Genomic DNA, 14369 nt, shown 5'->3' with positions numbered 1-14369 from the left:
AGAGTAACAGATGCAAGGCTAGGCAGTAACAATCCTGGGGATTGATCGAGTCTTGTCTGCGGCGGGATGTCTCTCGGCCGGAAGGCAACCAGACCGAAAGCCAGCAGGGACGGGGCAGCCCAGCAGTCGGCCGACGGATCCGAAGGGAGAAGTAGATGGAGATCAGAACCCTCCAGTCACCTCTTGGAGCCACCCATCGTCGGTCATTCACATCACCGCCGGATTGGAAAACAAGCGTTGCTCCTTATGAATACTTTCACGCTTGGACCTCTCTGCTACATGCAGCCTGCCGTGATCAGCCGCATTGGAAGGCTAGAGCGCAACGTTACCCCAAACCCTCCTCTCTTTCGTCCCGCTTCCCCGCGATAACCATGTCAGCGCGAACAGACGTTGGCGCAGAGACGCCCTCCGACTATCTCAATGTCCGCGGTGCCGTGCTCTCCCACGTTGCTGCCACTTCACCAACCATGCCAGTCGGCCTGCTGCGGTGTCAGAATGATCCCCTGTGCAAGGAGCTGACGACGGTCGTCCATTCGGCCAAAAGGGCGTCCGTTGCGGGTGCCAGCAGCGGCAGCAAGGTCAAGAATGGCGGTGGCGCCAGCGGGAAGACGAACGACAAGCAGGCGAAGGACTCGCCAGTGTCAAGCATAACAGAAGATACTGGAGAGCTGTGGCATGTCTTGCTCCAGGACACCATCATCTTTCCCGAGGGTGGAGGTCAGCCAAGTGACACGGGCACGCTGCAGCTGTTCGAATCTTTCGAGGGATCACAGCCGGCAGAGCTGTCGATTGTCTCTGCCTTTCGACGCAACCTCGATGCCGTGCATATGGTCCATATACCATCAGGTGTGCCGGCGCAGAACCTGCTCCAACGAGGCGCAAAGGTTCTCGTAAAGGTCGACTGGCAGAGACGCGAAGACCACATGCAGCAGCACACGGGCCAGCATCTCTTGTCTGCGTACCTGGATTCGCTCGATCCGCCACTTCCGACGCTTTCGTGGGGCCTCGCAGCATGGCCGCAGCCGTGCTACGTTGAGCTCCCGCGCGCTCCAACGGATGCGGAGCTGGAGAGCGTCAGAGCACAGCTGAGCGCCTCCATCAAGCGAGGCCATTCGATTACCGTGACGGTCGAGTCGATGGAGCAGGTCGCACATGCGCCGCCGAAGCTACCCCAGGACTATGTGGCTGGTGCAGATGGCGCGGGCGACGATGTCAACTCGCAAGGCGTCATCCGGACTGTCAATATCGACGGGATAGACGCAAATCCGTGAGTGGGACACGCTCGCTCCAGAACCGACGTGGCAGCGCTTACCCCACGTATCGAAATGGGGCAGATGCTGTGGGACACATTGGCCATCGCTCCGCTTCCTACACTACATACACATCTACCCTGGCACGTCCAAGATCCGCGGGAGCAACGTGCGCCTATACTTTGACGTTGGGCGCCGCGCCTTTCACAACCTGCTTGAGTCATTCGACGTCGCGGCGAGCATCTCGCGCACCCTCGGCTGCGCGAGGGGCGAGACAACCGCGCGGCTAGACATGCTAATGGCCAAAGAGAAGGGCGCCAGGAAGCGGGAACTCCAGCTCAAGGAAGAGGTCGCGCTGAGCCTTGCGGAGGCTGTCGTGCAGTCTGCTCTTTCGCCCTTGGCCATGGACCACAACAGCACAAGCGGACCGTTGGCGCGGCTCCAGCGCAGGAAGGCAGAGCTTGACTGCATGTATACTCTGCAAGCGTACCAACAGCACACTGCAATAGACGACGGCTCAGCGCCGCGCATGTGCGCGATCACCCTGCACCGAGCCGACGCGGACCTCGAGCTCCTGAGTGCCGTCGCGCGAGAGGTCGAGAGCGTCTACCGACAGGCCCGCACGGCGGATGGCCTTCCAACATTGCTGCTGTGCCTCAGCTCCGGAGCAACGGTGCCCGCTGCGCCGCTCGTCATTGGCTCCCGCACCGAATCGCTGCTGCTCGTCGCGTTTGAGACGCCGTCAGCGGCACCAGTGCCAGAAGCGGGTGCGCCAGGTGGTGGTGGCAAGAAGGCAGGGACAAGGCAAGCGCCCTCGGCCGCAGAGCGGCTCGTCTCCAAGGCAGCTGAGCAACTGCGAAGCACTTTTGGCGACCGCCTCAAAGGCGGAGGCAATGGCCGATGGCAGGGAAAGTTGTCTCCTTCCCCTTCTTCGTCTTCAACGAAAGCGCCTGTTGCAGAGCCCAGGTGGGAAAAGGAGGACGCTAGGCGGAGAATGGAGGCGTTGAAGCATGCACTCCAGGGTGTCGCGTAGCACGCAGAATGCATTCTTCCTTTCTTTCCGTGCTGTACATACATCAAAAGGGCAGCTCCGGAATTCCCCAGCTACCGTCCGACTTGCGGTGAATCTCTATACGCTTTTCAAACTGCGTCTTTGGATCTATCTCCTATTTGTGTGTGTTTGTGTGTAGGACGTTGCATTCAGAGGGAGGTGCGATGCATCGTCCGCATTTAGGTCAAAGAGACTCACACCGTAGATGTGCCCGAATTTGGTGTCCCCGACGGAGTCGAATTGGAGTGTCTGGTCTCGCCGGATGGCTGAGCGCGGCAGGACATGCAAGTAAAGCGTGTCGACGGGTACAAAGGTTTTGGAGAACCACTTCTGTAAGACCGCTACGAGCTGGTGCGCGTTGGAGAGGTGGATGAACTCGTCTTTTACCTTGAGATTGGGACGAAAGTTATTCATACCGAAGTCAGCCTTCCCCGGGAAACGTCACCGACTATAGCGGAGGAGGAACCGAAATGAGACACACATCGAGAGGGGTGCCATGCCAGGCGGTTTCTGGCAAGCTATCGGACTCTGCTGGCGTCAAGATTTTGTAGAGGTAAGTGCATGTCTCTGGGTCCGGGATGGTGGAAGACATCGTAACGAAGTCACACGCGGGTATGGACAGCACGCTCCGGCGTCAGGCAGGGAGGCCACCCACTATGAAGGATCAAAATGAGGAAGAGAGTACGATGCGTCGCCTCACAAGCTCCTGAACAGTGGCGCCAGTTGCGTGAGGTACTAAGGGCAGGATAACTTTTCTGTTTCGAAGGCGTTTGGAAGGGAGCAAATGGGTTACGAAAGTGTTGGTCGCCAAATGTTGATGCTCGGACCTTCCGCTTCTCTCGGGCGAAGAAAACCTGGCTGCCGACCTTGCTGCGCGTATTCTGGACCGCCATGCTGGCAGCTCGCTCATCTTGACTGCTGTCTTTCTTCCTCGCTCAGTGCATGTGACATGTCCAGCATCGCCGGACGCCGTCCCACCCGCCGAAGCTGTCGGCAGGTGCAACTAGGTGTAAGTGCGTGATCAGGAGGCGCATCAGGGTAAAAGTAGTCGCAGCGGTTGTGCGCTTCCCGTGAGCACGCGCACCAGTAGCCGGCCAAAGATGGCGCTTGAACAGGTCGAGGCAGGCGAAGAGGAGCTCAAGGTATGTGAATGGCAGTGACATTGCACGAGTATACAGGGAGTTTTTTCTGACCGATAGAGTGAAACGGGACATTGTATGCAACAGAATCTCATCTTGCAGCAGCTTCAGAAGAATGTGAACGTGCGGTTGTCGTCCCCGCTCGACATTCCCAAAAATAGTGCATGTCGCCTGTTCAGCGTATCCAACAGCAAAAGCTTGTGCATAGCAGCGACAAGTGTAGGATTCCTGCTCCATCCCTTGGAAGGCTTGCGGGAAACATTTGCATCCGGCTCGAATCACTCCACTCCGCAGCTCAGCCCGGCTGTCCAGGTTGAGACAATCTCCCAGCCTGCGCTCGGAGCGACGCCTAGCTTTGTTGGATTTGCGGATGCCGGAGACAGAGTGCTGGTCGGACTGAGAAATGGCATGATCGCGATATGGGAGACTGCCAAGGTCCTTGCGTGCGACCTGGTGAGTTTCCATGGTACGAGTGACGCTGCCGTCATATGCTGATATGCGAGATGAATCCCGACGCGGCAGACGCCAGCTGCGGTGCTCCAACCTCCGAGCCCAGGTCTGATTCTTCTTGAGATTGTGGCGAATCCATCGGATCGGCCTGAGTTAGCTGTTGCTCTTTACTCGGAGCCGGGCTCCAGTAGGGCAGAATCAGGCCAGCCCATCACGCTTGACGTGCGGACAGGAGTCTTTGGCACCGGGCTTGCTGCTCCTTCGCGTGTCACATCCATCTGCTGGTCCGTCAAGGGAAAACAGCTCGCTCTCGGTTTGGTCACCGGTGAGATCGTACAATTTACACCAGCGGGTGAACAAAAGGACACGATCGTCAAGCCAGAGGGACTCTCCGCCAACTTCTGCGTCGCCGACTTGCGCTGGATCGAAAATCATGTCTTTCTTGCTACTTACTCGAGCGCTGCCAGCACCGATGCAGATCTCAGCGAGGACGATCAGGTGTTCGTAATATTGCGAGACGCTTCTACCAAGCAGATCAAATTCGTCCACTTTCCGCTTGACCCTGCGCCCATCTTCGGATTCGCAGAGGGTGGCCCAAAGCAGAGGCGGCACTGCGCATGGCTGAAGGGATGGGCTGAGTTCAAACATCTTATCTTCGTCGGCAACGTGCCTAGCACCGATGTGGGTGTCATCGGCAGCAAAAATGATGCACAGCCAAATGAAGCGGGTGGATGGAGCAACATGGAGCTGGAAGAGACATCACGACCGACACTGCCTTTTTCATCTGTCGACAAGGATGCTGACACTTCACCGGTAGCGCTCGGCTTCGACCTTACCTCCTCTGCCAATGTGGATGATCCTAATGCAGCTGCGCGAGGTGAAGATGGGAAAGACAAATTTCCGCCCATGCCCGTGCTCTACATCTACACAAATGATGGGGTCCTGCTTGCGTATCACGTCATCCACGGAAATGGAGCAGCGTATCCCTCTATGCAGCAGAACCTCGGTGTGTTGAACGGGACCGAAGCGGAGATGTCCACAGATCCAATAGCAACACAGCAAATCTCAGGCGCAATGTCCGGAGCGACGCCGAGTCCCAGACCACCGACTACTACATCACCCTTCTCCTTTGACAATGCCACAGGGACGACTCCCTCTACCACACCTGCATTCGGTACTCCTTCTGCCTTCGGCTCAACACCTGCTTTTGGTTCAACCTCCGCATTTGGTTCAGCACCCGCCTTCGGCCAGAAAAGCACGTTCGGACCGACTAGCGCCTTTGGGCAGTCTAGCGCCTTTGGCCGAGCATCACCTAGCGTGTCAACGACAGAATCTCCGAAGCCTAGCATCTCGTTCGGATCGGGAGGAGGCTTTGCAGGCTTGGCGAACAAGCCTGCTATGGGCTTCGGAGCGCTGGCGCAGAACGCCGAAGGAGCAGGCGGATCTATCTTTGGCAGCGTTGGCAAACTTGACGCTCAGCAAGCACCCGCGGCTGCCTTTGGCAGCGCAACAAAGGAAGGTACGAGTCCCTCTGATTCTTCAAATACCAAAACGACTGCCTTCAGTTTCGGTGGCTTTGCGAACAAAGGAGCGACAGCTTTTGGCGCGCCCGCCAGGTCACCAGCGTCCGCCGCCTTCAGCTTCGGAGCCAAGCCTGCAGAGCCTTCTTCGGGCTCTCCCGTCTCCGCAAGTCCCCCCCCTCCAGCCTTTGGCCAGGCAAGCGCATTCGGCCAAGCACGTGCATTTGGGCAGGCAAGCGCCTTCGGTCAGAAGAGCGCGTTCGGACAACCCATCGTGTTCGGTCAATCATCCCCAGGTGCATCTACCAATGAGGCAGTCGAGCCCAGTGCTGGGTTTAGCTTTGGAAACGTATCTGGAGGGGGTTTTGGAGCTCTAGCCAAAGGGGATACGCCGGCTGGAGGATCAATCTTTGGCAACGGCGGCGCAGTCCAATCAAAAGGCACAGCCGCTCCGGTCTTCGGAGCGGACGCGCCGACCACCTCACGCTTCAGTTTTGGCGGGCCTGTCGCTGCCGAAGCGCAGACACTGCAATCCATGCAGCCGACGCGGACCGCACAGCCTTCAGATGGCTTTGGTATGTCAGATCTTGGTGATATGCTCGGCGAGTCTGAAGATGGGAAAGAGGAGGCTGAGGCACGAAAGAAAGAAGAAGATCGGAAGACCCAAGAGGAAGAGGATGCGCGTAAGAAGGAAACAGAACTCAAGCGCCAGGAAGAGGATGTTAAAAGGAGCCGCGAAGAGGAAGAGAAGAAACAGGAGGAAGAGCGAAAGCATCAAATGGAGGAGGAGCAAAAGAAGCGTGAGCGAGAAGAGGCTGAGCGGAAGCAGAAAGCAGAAGAAGAAGAGCGCGTGCGCGAGGAAGCAGAGAGAGTCGAGCGCGAGAAGAGAGAGCTTGACGCAAAGGCGGAGCGCGAGCGCAAGGAAGCTGAAAGGCTGAAACAAGAAGAGGCGGAGGAATGCGAACGAGCAGAAGCAGAGAGACAGAAGCGGAAAGAAGAGGAACATGTCAAGGAAGAGTCGGAGCGCAAGGCTGCTGCAGAAGTTGCTGCTCGGCGCAAGGCAGAGGCCGACGCTGCAGAGAAGGAAAAGACTTTAGATGCCGAGAAGGAGGCGTTGCAGAGGTCCAACGCTGCGGGGGTCGACACCGATGCAGCAGGCCGGTCACCACTGGCGGCTCCATCGCTCACTTTCAAGCCAATCTGCCCTGCGCCCCCTCAAGGAGCACCCTTCAGCTTTGGCACATCTCCGGCCTTCGGTGCAGTGACGAAACCTGGATCGAGCCCATTCCCGGCGTTCGCTCCGCCCGCCTCTTCTGCAAGTCCAACTGCTAAACCTCCAGCGGAGAAGCCACTCTCGTTCAATATTAAGTCACAAACACCGATCACTTTTGCTCTGCCTGCAGAGAATTCAGCTGCTGCCCAGAAGCCATTTTCTTTTGGGACACCATCTGCTGCGCCGACAGAGTCACCAGCTTGTAACAACAAGCCGGGAGGCTCCCCTTTCTCCTTCGGTCAACCCGTAGGCCAGAGCAAACCTGCAGAAAGCGCAGATACAGGTTCAAAGCCATCACTATTCCGCTTGCCGTCGTCTGGGAAGCCACCATCTCCATTCGCACCGCCTGCCTTTGGGGCTCGGTCTCAAGAGCCTGTGCAACAGCAAGGCCTCCCGTTTGGCTCGTCTCCGATTTCAGCAAAGACGATGCCGGCCATGTTTACAGGAGCCGCTCCTTCAACGCCCGCAAATCATGTTGGTCCCAGCGCGGTATTCAACCAACCAAAGTCTCCCCAGGCGGCCGTATCACAACAGCCGCCGACCTCGACACCATCAAGTCTCGCTCCTGCATCACAGCCACCGCGCCTAACCTTTAATGTGAAGAATTCTTCTACCTCTGAGGACGATGAGACTGGCATCCAACGTCAATTCGGTGATGTTTACCGAGTTATCGAACAAGAGTTGCAAGTGGTGAGTGATTGTCCATTCTCAGATTCTCTTGGCGCATATAATCAATGCTGAGCGCCAACCACCACTTCACGTATCTAGCTCAAGGGCAACATGGAAAAGTGCGCAGAGTACCATGCGCATGTCGCTCCCAAATCCAATACCCACAAGACTCTAGAGGATCTCTCGAACCAGCCGTGGTCTCTTGGGGATACTTCTGAGGTGAAGCTTCTAGCGTTGCAGCTTGGTAAAGATATCAGCACGATCGCTCAAGATGGAAATGAGCAGCAACGCAGAGTCGCGGCACTCCGTAGTTTGCAGCTGAAAGCGGAAGCCAAGCGAGAAGAGACAGCTCGTTTCGTTAGAGCTCGGAGCGACCCTGAGTTCGCTAGGCTCGTTCGAATTCGCCAGCTCGGCCCAGAGCAAGCAGAATCACAGGCTCAGCTGCGCCGAAAAGCTCAGGAACTGCATAATCGGACGACAGAGCTGGAAGAGTATCTCACGCAGCTGAAAAGTCGCATCAACAACGAAAAGAACCAACGCCACGCCTTTCGAGCGCCTTCACTGGACTCTACCACTCGCTCTGTGCGCAACTTGACGACCCGTGCAACAGAGTCCATGATGAAGCTCAACGAATTGGCTGTGGCATTCAAGCTGGCGCAGGTTGACACTTCACCGCCCAAATCAAGCACGCCGTCAGCGCTATGGAGGAGCTCTGTGGATCCTTTCAAGATGTCAAATATGGCGAATTCACTCGAAGCGAACGCAAGCGAGCGATCCGGAGGAGCGGCGGCTGCACTTCGCGCGCATCAAAGTGCTTCGCGACTCGCTTCAGCATTTCAGCAGGAGATCAGGACACCCCTACTCACCCGCTTGGAAAGTGATGTTGCCTCTAGAAGGCGCGATTTCCAGGCAGGCGACTTGCAAATGTCGTTTGCACGTATGAACGGCTCAATCTCGGTGGGGCAGCGTCCAGCATCCGTCGCATCCGCACAAGTTTCAGCTGTGCCGATGACGATTGCAAAAGATCAAAGACAGATCATACCTACGCCTCCTACAAACGGTATCACAGTGTTGCAGTCGCAAATACCTGCGCTGAGTATGGAGCTTCTTGAAGATGATGCAGGCTTTGCACCGGGTGCTCGGGCAGAGAGCTCCTCTCCTCGGCCCCGCTCTTCGAAGGCAAGTGGCAAGGCAAGGAGTTCGAATGCGGTCCGTATTCCAGAGCGCGAAGTCACGCCGCCTGGTGCTCTGCCGGCCGCGTTCTTTTCCTTCGGCCCACCTCCCCCTGTGCCCCAAGTCGGCATGTTTTCGTCTTCTGGCGGAGTTTCTCCAGCCCCGTTCGCCAGTGCTTTCACAGGTGGCGCTTCCTCTACGAAGCCTTCTGCAAGCGTTTTTGGAAACACAACTCCTCCCACGCAGCCAGCCTCTGGTTCTACTCTTCTCTCGAAATTGTCTGACCCGAGCGTCAGTGCAACCAGCGCGAGCAGTTCAGCTTTCTCCTTTGGACCACTGCCCCCAACCACGACACCATCCGGAAAGGCCCCATTCTTGTTCTCAACATCGGCATCGTCTTTACCGGCGACATCGGCCATCTCTGCTTTTGGTCGCACAGGAGCTCTGCCTACTTTCAACTTTGCGAAGCCCGCAACGAGTTCGCCCCTCTCATTCGGCTCATCTGCGAACAGGCAGGCCCCCACGGATAACCATGGTTCAGATGGTGACCAGGCTGATGGAGATGCGATCCATCAAAGCGACGACGACGATTACGAAGAGGAGGAGGACGACGGGGGCGAAGACGATGAATGGGAAGGAGGCGAGACAGAAGATGAAGAGGACGCAGGTGTGGAGGATGAGGATGAAGAGCGAGTTGACGAGAATGAGGACGACGACGCAGAAGGAAGTCTCACCGATTTCAACGAAGACGACGAAGGGCTTGAGACGATTCATGAAGAAGAATGATGATTTCCAGCATGCAAAGAACGAATGCATTTGAAGTTATGTCATGCAATTATCGATACATGATGTACGATTTACGACCGGCCCGTCGAGAGGTTGACAAACTTTTGGAGCTGCTTCCTGTATGCTTTGACGTCCTGGCTCTTGAGACCACCAGCCATCTCTTGCGCGAGTTCAGGCGGGCAGTTGATGCGCGGGAAATAGGAGGTGACGAGGAAGTTCAGCACTTCCTCGCCGCGGGTGGCATAGATCTTTTTGATCAAGCTGGCCAGCTCCCCGAGCACCTGCAAGAGATGAGAAGTGATTCGTTAGGTTCATGAAGCAAAGGACGACGAGCAATCTCACCTGTTGGGATTGCGCGTCCGCGAGGTCGAAGTCTGGCTTGGCGGGAGTCTCGAATACCAAAGGAACAAGAGTATCATAAATGAATGTTTCAAATCCCTGCATGGTGCTTCCCCACTGGAAAACGATGCCGCTCAGCGTCGTGACCGCAGATCGTTGACAAGTCCTGTCAGTCGCATTTCCAGCATAGTAGACCAAGCTTTGCAGGAGCGTTTGCAGCTGGCCTTGATTCTTCTCCGACACGAGGACACCGTCGAGGCCAGACTGAATGATCGCGTGGATCAGGGCAATGTACGCCTTTTGCAACTCTGTGCGCTCAACAGAGTCATCCGTGCCCGTGACAGGTTGATTGAGGAAGAAGAAGATGCGCTCGATGAGAAGCAAGAGAATGTCGTCCATGACACTTCGCACATCGCCCTAATGCCAAATCAGAACGCGGTCAGCAATACACACAGGGCACGAGTTTCGCTGTGCACCGCGCACCTTGTATCGATGCACGACGAGGCCGAGGAAGTTGAGTGAATCTACCAGTTCCACGGACGTGACTTCACTGAGAAGCGAATCGATAAGCGTGGGTACAAATGGCAAAGCCGCACGGCCGATCGTCGACACGATGCGGGCAAAGGCGCCCCTTCCGGCTTCTCGGACAACGTAGTACTGCCGAAGGCTGCTGACGGCGGCCATGATCTGCTCGGTAATGGCCTTGAAAGCATCGACCCATGCAGGCGGGGTGCCATTCTCTGCATTGGTCGAAAACGTGGCGTCTGGGAAACCCTTTGCAAGGTTGCTCATCGCGAGAATGAGGTGATGTGCTTGTAGAACTTGCACCAGGTCTGTCCTGCCTGAAGCCTCGAAGCGCTGAACGGCCTGCTCCAGCCCGGACGAGAGCGGTGCAATGATCGCAGCCAACAGGCTGGTCTGCTTATCTGGCTCCTGTGCCAAGAGCGCCAAAAGGATGCCAATGAGATCGTACAGATGCAGCTGGCTATCGAAAGAACCGGCCTTGTCTGTTGCTTTTGCTAGAGGGTCTTCGCCGGGGTTGACATCTGGGAGCTTAGCGTTGATCACGAGCACAACTTGCATGCTCTCCAACACGGTACTGACCAGATCGTGAGGGATCTGCAAACGCGTTTCTCGTACGAAGCGGGACAGTAGATAATTGACGCGGTGCCGTACGCCCTTTTTGGGATTGTGGATGCCTCGAGCATCCAGGAAAGGCTCGAGTGCGCGCTGTAGAACATGAGGCTGCACCGCAAAGAACGCCGAGTACCTCACTAGACATTCGAAGAACTGCAATTGCACCGCTGGATGAGCAAAAGATGCCACGCTGGACTGGGCCAGGCGGGCGATGGTCTCTCCGAGGATGTTCAAAGGTAACGACCGTAGCGTATCTACGCTCATCTTAGGGGCACCTTTCCTGCCTGTAGAGTTTAGCAAATCTGAAGTGTCGACAAAGGCTGCGGGCGTCAAGCCGAACTTGGTTTGGCCCGTAGCAGAAGCTAACGTCTCGCCGAAGAACCACGTCGCGTAGAGTGCCATCTCCATTTCCTGCCATGTCGGTGGAGTTGCTCCCCCGGTTGTGCTCGTTTCGAAACGCTGCAGCGTGCTAAAGATGATACCTTGCACTGACGCCGCGAAAAGTCCCTCGTCCAGCCCGGCGACAGCCGCAGCAATCTGCTTGAGACTCTTGCGCAGCTCTTTGAAAGCAGATTCGTCCTCGTCTGTTTCATCATCATCAGCCTCAGCATCGTCCGAGCCGATCCCTGTCCATTCTGCATCCGGGTCGTACTTCATCTTCTGCAGCGTGACAGCCATCAAGTTGCGCATGAAGTTCGCCGAGTTCTGTGTGATCGATGGATCTGTCGTGCGGCGCTTAAGCTTTTTGTACGCGCCCAGGACAGTATGTATGCAAGGGATGACCTGCTCGGAAGGTCCATCGTCTTCATCTGCGAGGAAGGAAAGGACCAAAGACATGTGGTTGTCGAGCATTTCGGCTGCTGCGAGTCTCGTCGGCGCTACTTCGGGCCCATTGGCGTCCTCGACGACCTTTGCAAGCTCAGTGGCGATGCCATCGGCTAATTTGGCGATGCTCTCCCTGAACTCGACCCCTTCCACGCTGGATGCTTCCGGTGTCGCATGGAAACCGTTCGTCTTTTCCCCTAAGCCTAACCCCTGGAGCTGGGCATTTGTGCCGCTCGTGCGTGTTGCATACTCGAGAGATGAGATGATTGATGTTAAGCCCAGAACATTTAGCAGCTCCATCTTATCCTCCGGCTTCATCCCTTTGAGCACGATCTCTAGCAGCGCATCCGCTGCGGCCCCTCTCAGCTTCGGAATCTGATGGTGAAGCAACGACAGGAGAAGCTGTACTGTCCTCGGCGTGACCATGAACGAGATGTCCACCCAAGACGCATAGTCTCCAGCGACGTGAACTGCTTGAACAAGCAAGTCGACTGCATTGCTCGCACCGAGAGAATGCGTCGGACCATTCACCTGACGCTCGCCTGACCCATTGCTGACCTTAGTCGAGCACTCTTCAATGATGCACCATACCTCCTCCACCAAAGCTGAGGCGTGGTGCGCTCGGATCTCATCTTTCACATGAGCGTCCCGCGCCAGTGCTTCCTTCGTCTTGGCAGCGCGGATGCTGACGTCGGAGCCAAGCGTCAGGGAGAGGTCGTGGAGTGTGGCAAGGAGTATATCGCATGCGACCGCGTTGAGCGGCGGCGGAGAGACGGACGTGGAAGGTGAGCCGGGTGGATGTGTACGGAGCAAGTTGAGAAGTTGAGGAAGTAAAGTCGAGGGCGTCGGAAGCGTGTATGTCTGGACGAGGAGGTGCGTGATTGTTTGCGCAAGTTTGTTTTTGATGACTGCGTGCATCATGATTTTGTCAGCATAGAATATGCTTCGATCGGCACTGCGAAGACTCACATGTAAGACCTGCTTCCCCTTGGCCAACCACAAACTCGTCGTGAAGATATTTGAGGACAGCTTCTTGCAGGAACTGTACTGCGCCCCCTGTCGCTGGATTTGCAGGATCTCTAGAGGACGAAAGCGATGTAATCAGCGGAGACCTTCGCTGCGTTGGTAAGGGGCTGCAACGGAGTGTGACTCACGCGACTTCCAAGAAGGACGTGACCAAAGACAAGCCGAACATTCTAGCATTCGGACTATTCCTCTCCGCACCACCTTCCGAGCTAGTCCCCGCTGTAAAGAGGTTCCATCCTGGCGTCCAGCACTTATCCGGGATGGTTTGGAGGTTGTTCAAGAACTCCAAGGCTTGGTTTCGCAGGTTTGGATCTGCGGCGCTAGGCCCAGCCGCAGAAGGCGGTCCGGCGGCAATGTCGACTGCCTGGACGATCTGTCTCTCCAAATCAGAAGACATTGTGTCTTTCACTGAACGTCTCTAATCTTGCAGCGTCGAAGCTTTGAAAGGGGCAAGCTATCGCATGGCAGAAGAATAAAGGACAGGCTGATCTGGTCGCGACTGAAAGTTGGAGAGCAGCCCGAGAAGGGATCCGGAATTTGAGCTCCCTGAGGCCGATCGTCGTCTAACTTTCTGCCTATTATTCTAAATCTCTTCGTTCCCCGACTCGGTCAAGCCCGGGGGTATATCAGATCGAGCGAGAAGAGTAATCACAGACTGATGAAGGATCGAAGTATTAAGCAGAGGGAAAGAAGAGGTTACCTGAAGTAACACCCGTCAACAAAAAAAAAAAAGCGGCAGCTGTGTGATTTCTTTATTTTTACTCGTGTGAATTTCTCACCAGTTCCGCACATTTCTTGGGGAAAAAGAAAGTGGCGGGTCTCGAAAACCAACGCTGCTGCGCCGTGGCCGGGCGCTTTCTATCGCTGTGCAGGTCCTACGTGGTTTATGTATTCTCTACCTCGACTTCGCATGCACCTCTGCTCGAATCACTCACTCGTGCATGCACTCATCGACGCATGGGCGGCTTAAACCTCTGTTGCATGGAACCATGCTGCCATGTACTTGTAGGCTGAGGCCAATCAAGTCGAGCTCATCTCAATAATGTCCCCGGTCACCCTCACCTTAGATTCCGCGAGATGACGCGGATCGATCGAAAAGAGCCCATTCCCGCAAAGCCCAGAGCGGCGGCAGCCAACATGAACCAACGAATGTTGCGACTGACGGGCAGTAGCAGCAGCAGCAACAGCAACAGCCTGCTTTTCAGGAGCACTAGCCGTCGCCTGCTTTTGCCTCTATCTCACAATCCGAGAGGCGGAAAATCACTGCGGAAGTGGGGTGGCGCTATCTCCACGAGCACGATGCGGCCAGCGCCGCCTTCGTATGGCAGCGTTTGTCACAAGTCAACCCGGCAAATGCAATCCCCTGACGGTCCATCTGGGACACACGGAAAATCCTTGTGCTCATCGCACATGCTTGAAGACCTCGGCGAGCAGCTTTACACATCAAGCCTGGAAGAAGTCCAAGAGGAGGATCGCCAGAGTCGAAATAGCTGTGGTTGAGGGCTAAGCAGCGCACGAAATGGCGATAAGGAGACGGCCTTGCTCGAGCATAGTACAGGACGGAAGATGCCTCGCCTAATCTCTTGCTTTTGAGCAATTCGGCTCATAGTAGTCACTACCCTCGTCATCATAATTGAATCTTGTGTGTGCCACGCAATATGTCCTACTCGACAGCCAGGCTCATGCTAAATCCAGGGGAGCTCAACAGCTTCCTCATCCATGCAATTGGAA

The 14369-nt window shown here is 56.0% G+C and overlaps 4 protein-coding genes across 4 annotated transcripts; 2 read left to right on the top strand and 2 right to left on the bottom strand.

The window, feature by feature from the left end:
• Positions 1-467: 467 nt before the first annotated feature.
• Positions 468-1605, top strand: K437DRAFT_227012 (ThrRS/AlaRS common domain-containing protein; the record flags this gene model as incomplete). The annotated part of the gene is made up of 3 exons (XM_013386146.1): positions 468-558; positions 655-1267; positions 1335-1605. Coding segments are annotated over 3 exons (975 nt in total), but the record flags the coding sequence as incomplete, so codon positions are not given.
• A 686-nt stretch (positions 1606-2291) lies between these two features.
• Positions 2292-3059, bottom strand: K437DRAFT_258444 (uncharacterized protein). The gene is made up of 3 exons (XM_013386145.1): positions 2783-3059; positions 2500-2688; positions 2292-2416 (listed from the first exon to the last, which is right to left on the bottom strand). The coding sequence occupies exons 1-3, from the start codon at positions 2891-2893 to the stop codon at positions 2327-2329; spliced, it is 390 nt and encodes a 129-aa protein (XP_013241599.1). The 5' UTR covers positions 2894-3059; the 3' UTR covers positions 2292-2326.
• A 142-nt stretch (positions 3060-3201) lies between these two features.
• Positions 3202-9375, top strand: K437DRAFT_249803 (uncharacterized protein). Its single transcript, XM_013386144.1, has 4 exons — positions 3202-3443; positions 3528-3893; positions 3963-7373; positions 7452-9375. Exons 1-4 carry the CDS (start codon positions 3402-3404, stop codon positions 9309-9311), a joined length of 5679 nt encoding a protein of 1892 aa, XP_013241598.1. The 5' UTR covers positions 3202-3401; the 3' UTR covers positions 9312-9375.
• On the bottom strand, positions 9336-13298 carry K437DRAFT_258441 (uncharacterized protein). Its single transcript, XM_013386143.1, has 5 exons — positions 12767-13298; positions 12582-12691; positions 10134-12520; positions 9654-10067; positions 9336-9592 (listed from the first exon to the last, which is right to left on the bottom strand). Exons 1-5 carry the CDS (start codon positions 13033-13035, stop codon positions 9383-9385), a joined length of 3390 nt encoding a protein of 1129 aa, XP_013241597.1. The 5' UTR covers positions 13036-13298; the 3' UTR covers positions 9336-9382.
• Positions 13299-14369: the final 1071 nt, after the last annotated feature.

The sequence above is a fragment of the Tilletiaria anomala genome (assembly GCF_000711695.1).
Source record: "Tilletiaria anomala UBC 951 chromosome Unknown K437scaffold_84, whole genome shotgun sequence".
Lineage (NCBI taxonomy): Eukaryota > Fungi > Basidiomycota > Exobasidiomycetes > Georgefischeriales > Tilletiariaceae > Tilletiaria > Tilletiaria anomala.
This window is presented reverse-complemented; position numbering and strand designations above follow the sequence as displayed.